This window comes from Tursiops truncatus, chromosome 2 (genome assembly GCF_011762595.2).
Source record: "Tursiops truncatus isolate mTurTru1 chromosome 2, mTurTru1.mat.Y, whole genome shotgun sequence".
Lineage (NCBI taxonomy): Eukaryota > Metazoa > Chordata > Mammalia > Artiodactyla > Delphinidae > Tursiops > Tursiops truncatus.
In genome coordinates, this window is record NC_047035.1 from 11,368,011 (window position 1) to 11,384,559 (window position 16,549).

General features: G+C 36.2%; 1 protein-coding gene across 6 annotated transcripts in view; it reads left to right on the plus strand.

Moving 5' to 3' along the window:
• BTBD7 (BTB domain containing 7) overlaps window positions 1-16,549 on the plus strand; it is an 81,023-nt gene that overhangs the window by 16,319 nt on the left and 48,155 nt on the right. For 4 of the 6 annotated variants that reach the window (XM_019918688.3, XM_073800097.1, XM_033850690.2 and 1 more), the window contains exons 2-3: window positions 13,689-13,876; window positions 14,439-15,518. In XM_019918688.3, coding sequence (XP_019774247.1) covers window positions 13,795-13,876; window positions 14,439-15,518 — 1,162 coding nt within the window. In that variant the 5' untranslated portion in view covers window positions 13,689-13,794. Of the gene's footprint in view, window positions 1-3,447; window positions 3,613-4,073; window positions 4,235-13,688; window positions 13,877-14,438; window positions 15,519-16,549 lie in introns of all 6 variants that reach the window. The other 2 variants (XM_073800095.1, XM_073800096.1) reach the window with 2 other exon arrangements.

Consider the following 16,549-nt stretch of genomic DNA (forward strand, 5'->3'; position numbering starts at 1 on the left):
TTAAATTTAAACTAATTCACCTGCTTGATGTCTAGCAGTGAAACATCTGTAACGTGATTCACTTGAACTTTTTGTTTTTAATGACTATTTACACTAAAAGCCATTTCTGTTCCTGGATAACCTACTTAAATATTGGTATTAATTTTACATTTAATACACATCCGAATGCATAATAGTTTTCAAGTTTAACATTAAATGTACGTTTAATTTTTATAAATGAGAAAATTTCTACATTTAAAATTATTTCGAAGAATTTAGTATCTAATTTTAATGATTCTTTCACTGGTTTTGGTTTTCTTATCCTATTTAGAATGATCATCACTAGTTTTCCCTAGTGATTATTCTAGGCTGTTCATGACTCCTTGAAGATTATCTTTTAAAAATCTTCTAAAAAGCTAAGAGATAACATATTTCTGACCATGCTGAATGTGCATTTATGAAGCAGGCATTTTATTTAGGAAGTATTTTATAACTAGAAATATTAATACCAAGAATATATAGTATCAGTATGAATCTGCACTGTAGCCAGAGTTCTAAGAACCAGGCTCACCTCATTTGTCTGCATTTTTCCCCTCATTTTCTAGCTTAAAAAGTTTTAATGGTTACCCTTAAAAGAATATTGCATAAACTGGTGGAATGGGATGTACTTTTAAAAATATTCTTTTAAGAATATGTTTTTAATCGGGAAAAAAAAGCAGCAGAAGACTGACAGCTGTTTTGAATTATAATAGGTTCTATTAGAAGAAGCCCACATGGGCTTTAATAAGATTCTCCTAAGCAGAACTCTAGCAAGTAATCTCTATTTGCAGTAACACAACTTAATTTTATAGAAAAATGCAATTTAAAATATATCTTTAATATGAACAAAATGTTTTCTGACTTGCCTTTTATTGGTGGTGGGTAGGTAAGGAAAATACTATTTTTATACATGATCTTGAGCTACTAACTACAGGTGCACAATGTCTTATTTATAATTTGAAATTCTAAGAGTTCTGATAACCATTTCTTTAGGGAGACTCATTTGATGGCAAACAATGATGTGACCTGAATTCATTTGGCAACAAAACCTAACCTGAACTAACACAGCTTAGTTTAAATGTTTAATATATTTTATTGCAAAATATGGGGTAATATGACTAATCTCACTGGGTGTGTTTACATAGTATACAGTAAATGTTTCATATACCATATTACTTTCTTTTAAAAGAGAGAGAGCATGAGAGAGAGAGAGAGAGAGAGAAGGAAAAGAGTCTGAATTTTGGAATATATCTAGCCCCAAAAGTTTCTCGCTGGTAAGGAATTGTGGACTCTTAAACTGGTGTTTTAAATTGGTGATGAACATTAAATAAAATTTTTATTGGTAGGGCTTCCCTGGTGGCGCAGTGGTTTAGAGTCCGCCTGCTGATGCAGGGGAAACGGGTTCGTGCCCTGGTCTGGGAAGTTCCCACATGCCGCGGAGCGGCTGGGCCCGTGAGCCATGGCCGCTGAGCCTGCGCGTGCGGAGCCTGTGCTCCGCAACGGGAGAGGCCACAGCAGTGAGAGGCCTGCATACCACACACACACACAAAAAAAATTTTTATTGGTAGAACTAAGATTGAGAAACAGTGTAGTATGTAACACTTTATCGTTTAATTCTGTAGATAGAGTTTAATTACCAAATATGCAGGAAGAATATATGAAAAGTAGAATAAGCTTACAGATTATAGATATCAACTGTAAATTAAAACATATTGCTTAAAATTAGATACTGGAGGAGAGAGAGAGGAGGAAGAAGATACTAGCTGATTTCAGTATTGCTCATAGTAGGGAGCCAGTGGATGGTAGCCAGAAAATAGGGAATTTGGGTATTATATAAAAATATTAGTAAAGTTACTTGTGGGGTAGGGAGAGACTAGGTTGGAGTAGACGGGGAGCAACTAGTCTTTGAATATATCTTATTTTGTGGTTTTGACTTTAGACTCACCTAAACATTTTACAGAATTATGTAGCAAAAGTTAATTAAAAATGCTGTGCCTAAAAATCAAAAGTGAAATAAAAGTGTACTTCCAGTTAGTGATGTAATCACCCAGAGCAAACTATTCCAAGTGACTTACATACACAGTAATTTATAGGATATCCTGAGTTGGGTATATCCTAAGGGTAAAAACGAATTGCCAGAAAAAAAAGATTTTCATTTATCGTAATGTTGATGATAGTGTTGACATTTTAATTCTTGGCTATTGTGTGTGTAGTGTGGGATAAAATAAATGAACAATTATGTAGGCAGTGTTGAGAACAGGGTTTTGACATGTGAGAAAGGAGAAACATGTGTAAAGTTAATGAGATTAAGTAAAAACCCTCTAAACCTGAATTTGAATTGGAAGCATCAGTATACACTCAGGATGTATGTGTATCTCAATACTCATGTGTAGAAAATTCCCTAACTCTTGTACTAAAAAGGCAGCCAGCACCCCCTAGCACCCAGACTGTGGTTTCTAAATACCATTTTTCACTGAAAGGAATTAAGTCTCCTTTAAAGAGATGGCTGATGACAGGTCTAAGGTAAGAAAAATACAAGATATGCCTAGAATAAGGTATAACCCTAGAAAGCAAAGAAGCTCTCAGAGACAAGTAGTGTTCTGTCGTATGATCTCAGGGACCAATTTGGATAAGCTTCCACTGTCCAGATATGGGACAATTTGAGCCTCAATTGGGATAAGTACAAACAATTGAAAGCCATCAAATATGTTTAAATCCATGAACACATAATTTTTTTAACTTGCTGATCATCTTTAGAGAATGCTAGGATGTTAATTGTTTTGAAAATTAGTAAATAAAGGTAAAGAATCATTTATTCTTACCTTTCTGTGCAAACAACTGAATAGTTGATGAGTTCCTCTTACAGAAGTATTCCAGCTAATGAATAAAGAAGGAGTGGTAGAATATCACCATGTTGCAGCCCCTAATGAATTAATGACTCTAGTTGGTGATTACTGTTAATTGTTAATATTAGAGAATGAGAAGTAGACGTTTGGTACCTATTGTTGGAAGTACACATCACCACATGTGAAGCAGTCTTGACAAAATAAACTTCAAAAGTACAAAAATGACACTAAATCTGATTAAGTTGTTAGCTCTATAAACTTCTGTAAATACAGGGCTGAGAGAAACATATTAAGCTACATCATGGTGATGCATTTGCCAAAATTCAGACTATGGGAAACTACCATATAACCTGATTTCTTCAACAACAACAAGGAAAAAAAATTGCAAGGGGGAAAGGGTTGGGGAGGGACCTTCTAAAGGAGATTTAAGAGACATAGTCGTCCAGTCACAATGCATGGGCCTTATCTGGATCCTGATTCAAACAAACTAAGAAAAAATAAAACTGGTGGAAATGACAACACTGCCTGGGAAGTTCATATTAAGGAATTGTTCATAATTTTAGATGTGATAATGGTACTGTAGTTGCTCTTTTGTATCCTTTCTTTTAGAGATTCATAAGGAAGTATTTACAGATGAAATAATATGCTATCTGGGATTTGCTTCAAAATAATCCAGAGAGATTGGGTAGAGAGTGGATTGGGATATAGTGATAGAGGACTGCCACAAATTGGTAACTACTGAAACTTGGTAATTATTGAGCTTTGTCTTACTATTCTCTCTACTTTTGTTATATTTTTCTCTCCTTTATTACAGAAGCTGCAAAAGTATCTCCTGCACAGGAGGAAAAAATAAGTGATAGATAGGAAGGAGTGAAAATAGAGAAGCATAGTCATATTTGTCTTTGGTGTTTGAATGCTAAGGGATTTGATATTTATGGAGTATAATCCACAATCCAGAAACTTTTTATTGTTCACCAACAATGAGGACCCAACGCAGCCAAAAGTAAATAAATAAAATAAAGCTATTTATTAAAAAAAAGACTTGTGACAAAAACAACAGTGTAGTTAGACATATAGACGCATAAGGAAGACATGGCTGTTCCCATCAGAAAGGTTGATATAGAACTGAGAACTTTTTGTTCCTTTGTTTGTTTGTTTTGTGGTACGCGGGCCTCTCACTGTCGTGGTCTCTCCCGTTGCGGAGCACAGGCTCCGGACGCTCAGGCTCAGCGGCCATGGCCCACGGGCCCAGCCGCTCTGCGACATGCGGGATCCGCCCGGACCGGGACACGAACCCATGTCCCCTGCATCGGCACGCGGACTCTCAACCACTGCGCCACCAGGGAAGCCCAGAACTGAGTACTTTTAAGGTACTTCCTTCTTTAGGGGGGAAAACACTGAATTAGGGATCAGAATGACTGGTATCTAGTTTTGTCTTTGCCATTTTACTATGTATTAATATTTTACTTTGGATAAGTCACTTCATCTTTTTACCTTAATTACCTAATTCAGAGATTAGAGAATGAAGCCTGTCCTATCTACATTGAAGACTTAATGTGAGGATAAAATGACTTAATGTGTAGAAAAGCATTTTGTAAACTATATATCCCTGTTAGAAGATACTCCTGCTACAGTCATTAAAAGAATGTAAAAAAGGGGAGCACATGTCATTGCTTTTTTAGTGGGGCCTTTTTTTCATTTACTTTTTAAAAATTATGATTAAAGATACGTATAACATTAAATTTAACATTTTAACCAGTTTTAAGTGTACATTCACATTGTTGTGCAACCATCACCACCATCCACCTCCAGAACTTTTCATTTTCTCCAATGGAAACTCTGTACCATCAAACACTAACTCCCCAGTCCCTGGCAACCTCCAGGGGGGTTTCTGTCCCTGTGATTTTAACTACTGTACATGCCTCATATAAGTAGTGTCATATAACATTAGTCCTTCTGTGCCTGGCTCATTTCACTTAACATAATATCCTCAAGGTTTATCCATGTTGTAGCATGTATTAGAATTTCCTTCATTTTTAAGGCTGAATGATATCCCGCTGTACATATATACCACACTTTGTTCATCCGTTTGTCTGTCGATGGACATTTAGTTTGCTTCCACCTTTTGGGTGTACCACCCTGTTTGAGTCCCTGTTTTCTTAGTTGGGGGGTGTGTTATATAGCCAGAGGTGTAATTGCTGGATCATATGGTAATTCTACATTTAATTTTTATTTTTAAATTTAATTTTTGGATGGATCATGGTGCTTTTTTTTAAACAATACTGTTTATATATTTTGAAATATCTCGAAAGAGTCATATTTGAGGCTGTATGCACACTGTGATCTATACTTTTTTCCCCCTAAGAAATGTTTTTTTACTCCCAAGAACTAGTGTAGTTTTAATTAAATCACACTCTTGTAAGAGGCTTAGGCTGTATATGTGGAATATGGATCCTGAGAAACAGTTTTTGGACTGAAGAGCTCAAAGAATGTTTACAAACAAGTATTTCCTTATTAAACGATTATTTTTTAAAAATTGACTTCATTCAGCTGTTTTCAGCTCAATACTTCATATATGCCAGGCACTGTTCTATGTGCTGAGGATTTAGTGTCAAATAAATGAAGTTCTGGCTCGGTGTAAGTGGAGCTTACATTGTAGCATGAGACAGTTAACAAGCAAACAAGTATATATTCAATAATTTCAAGTGCTGAAAAGTGCTACAAAGAAAAATAAAGTGAAGAAAGGGGATAGAGAATGATGGGATGGGACAGGATGTTGTTTTTAGAGGATGATTAGGGAAGGCGTCTTTGAGGAGATGGCATTTGAGCAAAGGCCTGAATAAAGTGAGAGAGTGAACTGTGTGAAGACTTTGTGGAAAAGTGTTACTGATGAAGGGAATAGCATGTCCCAAGGTGGGAGCTTTTAAAGGAGACAACTCAGAAGTTAAATGAAGATCTATCTCAACCAGTACCCAGTACCCATATGAGGAAATGGATTGGTTTAAGATATCTCATTGGAAAGAAAAGAGAAAAATAAAGATGGAAAAAATGTTAGGGAAATTGATTTGTATATTCTGTTAATGATTTTCGAACTTTGGGGACTTCCCTGGTGGTCCAGTGGGTAAGACTCTGCACTCCCCGCGTTCCATCCCTGGTCGGGGAGATAGATCCCGCGTGCCACAATGAAGATCTGGCACAGCCAAAATAAATAGATAGATAGATAGATAGATACATGCATACATACATACATACATACAACTTTGATAATTCTGGAATCACAGTGGGTGATAGAGGCTTAAGGGCTCGTATACTATTCCCTTATGTATATTTTTGAAATTTTTCATGCTACAGTTTAAAATCAGAAATATGTAAATATGAAAGAGCAAATAACATTTTTTCTAAATATAAAAATTAAAATGTACTACATTATTTCTGGCAAATGTTATAATTTTATAAAATACTGTTTATTTCATTTGATGTTGAAATATTTATATATATATTATTAATGGGTGATAAAATGAAATATTCCTGAAATGGAAGGATTTTGCCTGTCTAAATATTTTTTCAAATGAGCTCTGTGATGCTTGAAGAGAAATATAGTAATAACTATTCTATTTTACTTTACCTGGAAGAGATTTCCTTAGATAAGTGAATTTTTAACCTTAGCCATAAAACTTCACAAATGTATATTTTCTGATGACAATAGTTTTTTGATGGCAATGTTTGTAAATTTTTTCAAACTTTAAATTGTGGTAAAATATAACACAAAATTGACCATCTTAACCATTTGTAAGTGTACAATTCAATGGTATTACATATTGTTGTGCGTACATACTGTTGTGCATCTGTCACCACCACCCATCTCCAGAACTCTTCATCTTTCAAAACTGAAACTCTCTACCCATTAAACACTAACTACCCATTCCCTTGCTCCCACCTCCAGCCTATGGACACTACCATTCTGTTTTCTGTCTCTATGATTTTAACTACTCTAATTGCCTCATGGTAAGTGGGATCATACAGTATTTGTCTTTTTGTAACTGACGTTTCACAGCATAATGTCTTTAAAGTTCATCCATGTTGTAGCATGTATCAGAATTTCCTTCCTTTTTAAGCCTGAGTAATATTCCATTGTATGTACATACCACATTTTGCTTTTCATCAGTTGATGGACACTTGGGTTGCTGCCACGTTTTAGCTACTGTGAATAATGCTACTATGAACATGGGTGTACAAATATGTCTTTGAGACCCTGCTTTTAGTTCTTTTGGGTATATAGCCAGAAGTTAAATTGCTGGATCATATGGTAAATCTATTTTTAATATTTTGAGGAACTTCTGTGCTGTTTGCCACAGTAGCCATTTCCACAGTGCACAACAGTGCATGAAGTTGCTCTCCACATCCTTGCCCAACATTTGTTACTTTCTGTTTCATTGATAATAGCCATCCTAATAGGTTTGAGGTGGTATCTCATTGCGGTTTTGATTTGCATTTCCCTAATGATTAGTGATGTTGTCTTTTCGTGTGCTTATTTGGCTATTCATATATCTTCTTTGGAAAAATGTCTATTCAAGTCCTTTTCCCATTTTCTAATCAGGTTTTTTTGTTGTTGTTGAGGTGTAGGAAATTTATATTCTGGATATTAATCCCTTATCAGATATATGATTTGCAAATATTTTCTTCCATTCTGTGGGTTTATAATTAATTCACTTTCAAAAACGAGGTTGACCAAAATAAAATTGAAGTCCCTTTTAGCTCCATGAGTCTGACTTCTCTGCCTTAATAAGTATGTTTAATGGAACGTAATTTCACCTCAGTGAGTTGCTGCTATCATAAACATTCTTGTTCTGTGTCACTGGAATGAATAGGGTTTGTGGTACTGGGTGGAGGTCATCTGCCTCTGTGTTAGATGGCCCTAGAGAGACATATGAGCCTAGTTGGTGGCTTTCTAAACTCTCACTCTGATCTCATCTATTTGAAGATGCCTTCAAAAGGCAAAGGTCTCTTGCTGACTGCTTCTGATTTACTGTTCACAGTCTCTTTTTGTTTTGTTGTTCTTATTAGGTGTCCAAGGATAGAACTGAAGATTACAATATCTGTGACTTTAGGCAAGTTACTAACCTCTCAGACTCATCAGTTTAAAAAAGTGGGGAGCAGTATTTGGAGAATTAAATGGGTTTAATACATATAAAGGCTCTAAGAACAGAGTCTGGCATATAGTAAACCCTCAATAAATGTTAGTTGTTATGTTAAGTAAAACATGTTTGGGTAATGAGAATGGGCATATGAAGTTATATTCTTTTAACTTAGTTTTTTTTTTTTTTTCTTTTTAAGCTTTATTTCTAGCTGCTCTGAAAATGTGAGATTTGACTATAGAAGTGATCATCCCACTTTACCTCATTAGGCCTGTACCCCTTTTCACTCTCAAGCATCCTGATTTGAATGATATGATTTGAATGATGTGGTCACCTTAGATTTGACAGAAGTGAAATATTACTATAGTTTTACATTTCTTTTTAATTATAATTGTTTTTCATATTCACATATGCCCCACATTCCTGTTCTTCTATAATTATCCGTAAAAATTGGACTAAGTGGAAAGCATGTTTAAATTCCAAAGTCCAATTGCCTTTTTTTTCTCTGTACACTAACATTTAATATAGAAGTAACCCCCCTCCCCATCCTCATTTTCCAAATCAATAAGTATTACAGCTTCAGCGGATTTTAGGAACCCTGTTTTGACGTAATTTATAGATGTTGCAACCCATACATTTCAGTTTAGGTTTACAAAAACTGAGACTCATAGAAGTTAAATGTAGCTTATCCTGTGTAAGTGGTAAATTAGTGACAAGAGGGAGAACTCTATCCCAGATACCTGACACTCATTGTTCTCTCTGCTGCCTAAAGTGTAACAAGTATTTTTATTGCAAAGGTCAGAGTTTTCTAAACTCTGCAGGTGTTCTGCAAGTCCATTCTTTTAATGCTCTGTGGGGCAAAGGGCCTCCTTTAGATTATGCTGAATACTTCCTCTTGGAGGTTCACAATGCACCTTACCACTTTAAAGATGCCAAAAAGTTCTGAAGTAAAGAAAAGTAAAGCTTTGTTTAATACTGCGTTTTCCAAACATTGCGAAAACTGTTTGGAAATGCTAGCCTAGGGATTTGGGGAGGAGAGAGAGGTTGATTTTTGGTTTTGAAATTTTTTTCATAGGGTTGTTAATTCTTTCTGTTGCATTCAGCATGATTTTTCTCCCTTAGTTGGGTCTACTACAATCACTGAAGCTTATTTTAAGCCAGTTGGCTCCTCTGATTGAGATTGGTCATGTCAACTATTAACAGAAGGAGCTCCCCCAGAAAGGTGATTCTAGGAAAAGGGTTTATGAGTTCCCTAGGGCTATTTGCATCCTCTGGGCCTCTCCCAGTCCCATAGGCCCTCTCTTTCCCTTTCCTTTCCTGTCATATCATACAAAGATTAGATTTCATCTTGTTCTGTGTAGGATACAGACAAAGCTTGCCTGGAATGAAAACATCCCTGGAGAGGTAAGACTGTGACTGACTCTCACTTCCAGCATTTAAAGGCAGTGGATTCGATTAAGAAATAAGTAACATCATACTGCGTTCCACTTGGCATGAGGTTTTGGTTACCTAAGAAATAAATTGTTCTCTGAGAATTTTGAGAGAGACAGCTTTAGTAACTTAGTCAGGGTTACCCCCAGGATTTGGAATTGGGGACACAGGGTGGACTTAAGGGTTATATCTGATCCAGAAAAGATTCTCCCACCAAGTCTTTCCAAGACCTGTGTTTATTTTAGTATTAGAGCTCTAGTAGAAGATATTAATGTCACCCAAATCAGTTCATCTTGAAGGGGATTTCCATTGACTAGGAGCTACCAGGAAGAGACTCTGTCCCTAAGTCCCAAAGACATTTTTATTTCAAGCCACATCACCAGAGTGAGACCCCAGCTGTCCTGGTGGTGCTAATTATAGTGGCAAATGGCCAAGCATCTGTATCTCAGCTGTGACTTCTCTAGTGCTTGCTAGGTGTTCTTGTGTCTTCAGTGGGTCTGGTGATGTCTTCTAACCCTTCTGTGGTTGCTTTAGAATATCTAATTGTCCTCATCATAAAACTGAGATTTTTTTAAGGCATTTTTGGCATGGTTTAAATCTCAACCAGACCAGTGTAATAATGTTTGGTGTCCCTGCAAACTGTACAAAATTCTCAGATGAAGATTATTCTCGTATATGTGTGTGCACACATTTATGTGACAAAGTGAGAACAGTTAACTCTGTCCACTTCTATAGATGCTCTGACTTTTCTTCATCTGGAAGCAAGCCTCCATTCTTCCTTTGTTTGTTTCGACAGCATACTTTGTGCTATGTTAGTGGGTTTACTCTGCAGTCATTAGAAATCAAAAAGCAAAACAGAACAACAACAAAAAATGAAGCAACATGGAACTTCAAGAATTGAAGTTAGAAGAATGGAACTTCCTTCCTTAAAGAAGGAAGTGAGACGAGGACTACCATTAGAGTGACACTTTATTATTTATTTTTTTACCATCTTTATTGGTGTATAATTGCTTTATAATGGTGTGTTAGTTTCTGCTTTATAACAGTGAATTGCTTTATAATGGTGTGTTAGTTTCTGCTTTATAACAAAGTGAATCAGCTATACATAAACATACATCCCCATATCTCCTCCCTCTTGCGTCTCCCTCCCGCCCTCCCCATCCCACCCCTCTAGGTTGTCACAAAGCACCGAGCTGATCTCCCTGTGCTATGCAGCTGCTTCCCACTAGCTATCTATTTTACATTTGGTAGTGTATATATGTCCATGCCACTCTCTCACTTCGTAGAGTGACACTTTAGAAACACTTCATCAGCACTTTCCACCATCCACCATTACTTCCAGATTTAAAGCTCATCTTTTTAATCTTTTTTTTTTCTCATTTTGGTAAAGGCTTTTATTTTGCATGTTTTTATTCTGGATTTTTCTTAATATGTTTCAAACTTTTTTTGAGAAAGGATTGCCTATGCTGTTTTTATGTTTTAAATACAAATCTTTAGTGACTGAGAATAGGATTTGACCTGTAAATGAGGCCACAGACTTGGCTTTCCAGGATCCTATTTTCTTTTCCTTTCTTTTTTTTTTTTTTTTAATATTTAACTATGGTTGATTTACAATATTGTGTTAGTTTCAGGTATACATCTTCAGATTCTTTTCCATTATAGGTTATTACAAGATACTGAATATAGTTCCCTGTGATATATAGTAAATCCTTGTTGTTTATTTTATATATAGTGCTGTGTATCTGTTAATCCCTTATCCCTCCCCTTCCCTTTTCCCCTTTGGTAACCATAAGTTTGTTTTCTGTGTCTGTGCATCTGTTTCTGGTTTGTAAATAAGTTGATTTGTATTGTTTTTTAGAGACCCTATTTTCTTTTAAAGAACCAGTAAAAATGCCTGATAGAACCTTGAAACTTTTTAAGGAGCTCAATTTGAAACCTAAGATTTATTACTTAGACTTACTGTTTTTTTTTTTTTTTTTGCGGTACGCGGGCCTCTCACTGCTGTGGCCTCTCCCGTTGCAGAGCACAGGCTCCGCACGCGCAGGCTCAGCGGCCATGGCTCACGGGCCCAGCTGCTCTGCGGCATGTGGGATCTTCCCGGACCGGAGCACGAACCCGTGTCCCCTGCATCGGCAGGCGGACTCTCAACCACTGCGCCACCAGGGAAGCCCTAGACTTACTGTTTTTTAAAGTTTGAACTGAAATTAACACAGGCACATTTAGTTTCCATTTTATAAAAGTTGACAACATTCAAAGTGAATTACCAAAAAATTGCTTTTCTACCTTTTTAATATTTAAGAATAGAAAACTGTGAATTTACGTACACTGAGCATCAACCTTTAAGAAAACTGACTTTTCTGGAAGAAGTAATTTTCTTGATTAAACCCTCTGGATTCCTTGCTGGGTAGTTCTTAACAGAATGTACTGTCGGGCTTCCCTGGTGGCACAGTGGTTAAGAATCCGCCTGCCAATGCAGGGGACACGGGTTCAAGACCTGGTCCGGGAAGATCCCACATGCTGTGGAGCAACTAAACCTGTGCGCCACAACTACTGAGCCTGCTCTCTAGAGCCCCGAGCCACAACTACTGAGCCCTCGTGCCACAACTACTGAAGCCCACACACCTAGAACCCGTGCTCTGCAACAAGAGAAGGCACTGCAATGAGAAACCTGCGCAGCACAGCGAAGAGTAGCCCCTGCTCACTGCAACTAGAGAAGACCCATGTGCAGCAATGAAGACCCAACGCAGACAAAAATAATAATAATAAGTAAAATAAATATTTTTTAAAAATCTAAAAAAAACCCAGAACGTACTGTCACATCTCTTGCTGCCATGCATCAGTAACGTGCACTGAAGTAAAAAGTCTATAATGTGCTGTGTTCTCCTAGGGTAGGTAGGTAAATTTCAAATAGGAAATTAAATTTGCTCATGTGAGCATACGATTTGATTGAAGTTACTGCTACTTTGCATGATATGTAATTAGTAGAAAGTTTCCCAGTTTTCTCTTGAACACTATAGGTAGATAATTCTATGCTTAGATAAACAAATTTCCACATATTTATAGTAGGAAAAGATTGAAGGAAAGGACAGATGTAGAGTGATTTTCTTAAACTTGAATTCCTAAGGTTACACTGTGGAACAGAGATGAAAATAAATTCCAAGAATCTTGACATAGTTCTGTTTTCCAGCAGGTTTTTTGTGATATGTATGTGTGTGTATTTAACTCTTATTTGTTAAAACGTTTCATTCTTAATTATGAGGCCAGATTGACTGCCTACTGGTTGGTTTCCTAACAGTTCCAATAATAGATTTTAAGTTGTGTTTTCTCTTAAGCCATTATTGCTTTTGGTCAAATAAATTTTATATATCTGGATGGTATAAATATTTTGAAGCATTCCTGTTAACACTCAGAGAATTTCTTCTCTTTGCGCTTATATCTTCTGCTTGCAGCTCTGAGAGTTAAGGTTCCGTGATGTAGAATTTAATCTGTAATTGTTAAAATTATCTCTTAAACTGGTACTACCCTGTCCCTGTTAAGTCGTAATATCAGGTAAAAGAAAGTAGTGTTTTTATTTCAGGGCTTTATGGAGAGGAATGATAAAAGTTTTTGTTTTTCCTTGTGTCTCCTCACTGTACTTATTATAACTTCTCTCAAAATTGCTATAGAACAAGTAGCCTAAAGATAATTTAGTTTGAATGTCCACCTTTCCTTCCCCCTCTTTCAGTAAAATGCCTAATTACACAGATTAAGGATCAATTTAAACAATTTTATCTAAGGTAGAAAAACAACAAACCATTCAACTATCTGTTCTCTGTATGTCTGCATCAACATACATGCATTTGCGCTACTGGTATCAAACACCTCTTAAGTGTTTGTAAATGGCTTAGAATGTTAGATTATATTGACTGGTGGTTGCCTCTAAGGAAAAAAAAATTTTTGAAAAGTTTCTTTTTAGTCTAAATACTTTTCCCTGTGATTTGAAATATTCTTTCTGTAACTATATTTAAATAAGTCTGATATGTTACTTTTTACTTTCTTAGAAAGTATATAATTGGTACCTTTTATGGCTCAAGATTACAGATAGTACTGATTCATAGTTCAACTGTTTGTTTACATTTTCTGAAATTTTTACATGTGAATTTTACAGCGTGTCCTTATTTGCAAATAAAAGCAGTTTTCAGTAGCTTGCTTTTTTTTAACTGTACAATTTGAGATACATTTGAAAAAATGAATTAAATTATTTTTGTTTCATATCAAGAAATGGATGAAAAGAGGCTACTGGATCCAGGGTTGAAAGTTCGTAAAGGCCTCTGGGATTATACTCTGAAGAACCAGCAGATGGAATGCCTGAGTGACTGAAGAAAATGGGTGCTAATGCATCTAACTATCCTCATTCATGTTCCCCGAGGGTAGGGGGAAATTCTCAAGCCCAACAGACGTTTATAGGTAACTGTTTCCGTTTTTCTAACTTCATTTTCTTTTGTGAGTATAAATAGAATCGGGTTTTCGGTGGTCTTTTTGGATTAAAAAAAGGATTAAGCTATGGAAAAAGTTATTACAGATAATGATTCTGTAGCATCCAGATTTTTTCCCATCAAATGTAAATCTGGCTTATATGATTTTTATCCTGAGCAAGCTGCTATAGCACAGTTGAGCTTTTCTTTGGTTGTCTTAACCATAATTGCCAGTTACCCTAGGAAAACTAGGAATCTCCATTGGTGTGGAAACAGCAAAATATGTTTCTTGTGTCTTGGTCCATTTGTTTTGCCCATACAAATGCAGCATTTTTTACAATTAATAATCTGCTTTGTTTGTCCCTATTCTTTCTTTAATATAAAAATGAGTTATCTGAACTCTTTAGTCTTCCTTTATGAAAACAGAAATCAGTTTTATTTGAATGGTTCAGAAATGTCTGTAAATATTTTTAGCACAAAATGCATATTAAATTGAATGCTGAAAATGTCACGAAAAAAGAGACAAGTTTTCATTTGTTTAATTTCCTTCTTAGGGACATCATCCTATTCTCAGCAAGGCTATGGTTGTGAATCAAAATTATATAGCCTTGACCATGGCCATGAGAAACCACAAGACAAAAAAAAGAGAACCTCTGGCCTTGCCACCCTCAAGAAGAAGTTCATCAAGCGTCGAAAATCTAATAGGTCTGCTGATCACGCCAAGCAGATGCGAGAACTCCTCTCTGGGTGGGATGTTCGAGATGTCAATGCATTAGTGGAGGAATATGAGGGAACTTCAGCCTTAAAGGAGCTTTCTCTACAAGCCAGTTTGGCTAGACCAGAAGCCCGGACATTGCAGAAAGATATGGCCGATCTTTATGAGTACAAGTATTGTACTGATGTAGACTTAATATTTCAAGAAACTTGTTTTCCTGTTCATCGTGCCATTTTGGCGGCAAGATGTCCATTTTTTAAAACACTACTTTCTTCCTCACCCGAGTATGGGGCAGAGATCATAATGGACATCAGTACAGCTGGTATAGATATGCCCATGTTTTCTGCGTTGTTACACTACCTTTATACAGGAGAGTTTGGAATGGAGGACTCAAGGTTTCAAAATGTTGATATCCTCGTTCAGCTTAGTGAAGAATTTGGAACACCAAATTCCCTTGATGTAGATATGCGTGGACTCTTTGATTACATGTGTTATTATGATGTCGTCCTTAGTTTTTCTTCAGACTCTGAACTGGTTGAAGCTTTTGGTGGAAATCAGAACTGTTTAGATGAAGAGCTCAAAGCTCATAAGGCTATTATTTCAGCACGGTCCCCATTTTTTCGAAATTTATTACAAAGGAGGATACGGACTGGTGAAGAAATCACAGACCGAACTTTAAGGACTCCCACAAGAATTATATTAGATGAGTCCATTATACCAAAAAAATATGCGAAAGTTATATTACACTGTATGTATACTGACGTGGTGGACCTCTCCGTTTTGCACTGTAGCCCCTCTGTGGGGAGTCTCAGTGAAGTTCAGGCTCTCGTCGCAGGGAAGCCAAACATGACTAGGGCAGAAGAAGCCATGGAACTTTACCACATAGCACTGTTCTTGGAATTTAACATGCTTGCACAAGGTATGAAATTCTGATTTTTAATCTTGATTTCTAAAATGACATATTTGTCTTCCAAATTGAAAACACAGCCAATATGTTCCATGATTTCAGTGTCTGGGATGTAACAGGGTCAGTTTTTTCAAATCTGTAGTTATGACATCTGAGACAGAATGAGGGTTAGTTTTAATGTGGCTCTTCATTTGGTATTAAAACCAAGCATTCAAAACTAATGACTAAGCAATAGATGAGACTTGAGGCTCTTTCTTCCGTAATGTAAGATGATAGGTGTGGGAATATATAATTACCCAGCTACCATCCCCCTACACCCTGTCTGCTCTTGAGCTTTGAGCTAGCCCTGTTTCCCAGATTTCAAGGTTATTCTTGATCTAAGACTCCTTGGGTGACTTAGATTCTCATATTTACACCAGTGCCTTATTGATTCTTAAATATTTAGAATAAGAATGAAAGTTCATTACAGAAATGAAGATAGTCCCATTTGGATACAAATTAATTGAATCAAAGAATTGGGCAAGGTTTCTGACTTAAATTTTAAAATATTCTATATCTTTTCAAGTTCAACTTGTACCTCAAGCAACAGTTTACAGGGCATAAGGCAGAGTTAGTGCTTAGACTCGTGCCTTCATTTAATTTAAACTGAAACTAAGTCAGAATGGCACATTTTGTGTGTTACAAGCAAATAAATACTTGAAAGTTACATTAAAAGAATTGTATATCTGTTGGTAAACATTAGAATCTTAACATTTCAGAGCTGGAAAGAGATCTTCCATGGGAGAGCAAAGGGAATTTGCTGGCTTGACAGAATGCACTCTTAGCTTTCTATGGCTGTATATTAAAAGAAAACAAGCTATATGACATGAAACTACTTGAGAAATTTAGCTGGTGAGGGTTTGCTAAAAGAACACTAGAAGTTGCCAATTAGAAGAGAATGTTAATGGTTTGGGTAAAAGACATTAATTTAAATAAGGAAAGCTCAGCACATTTTTCTAACTTGAAAAAATGTATGGCTAAATCAACAAATTAATAAGACTTTG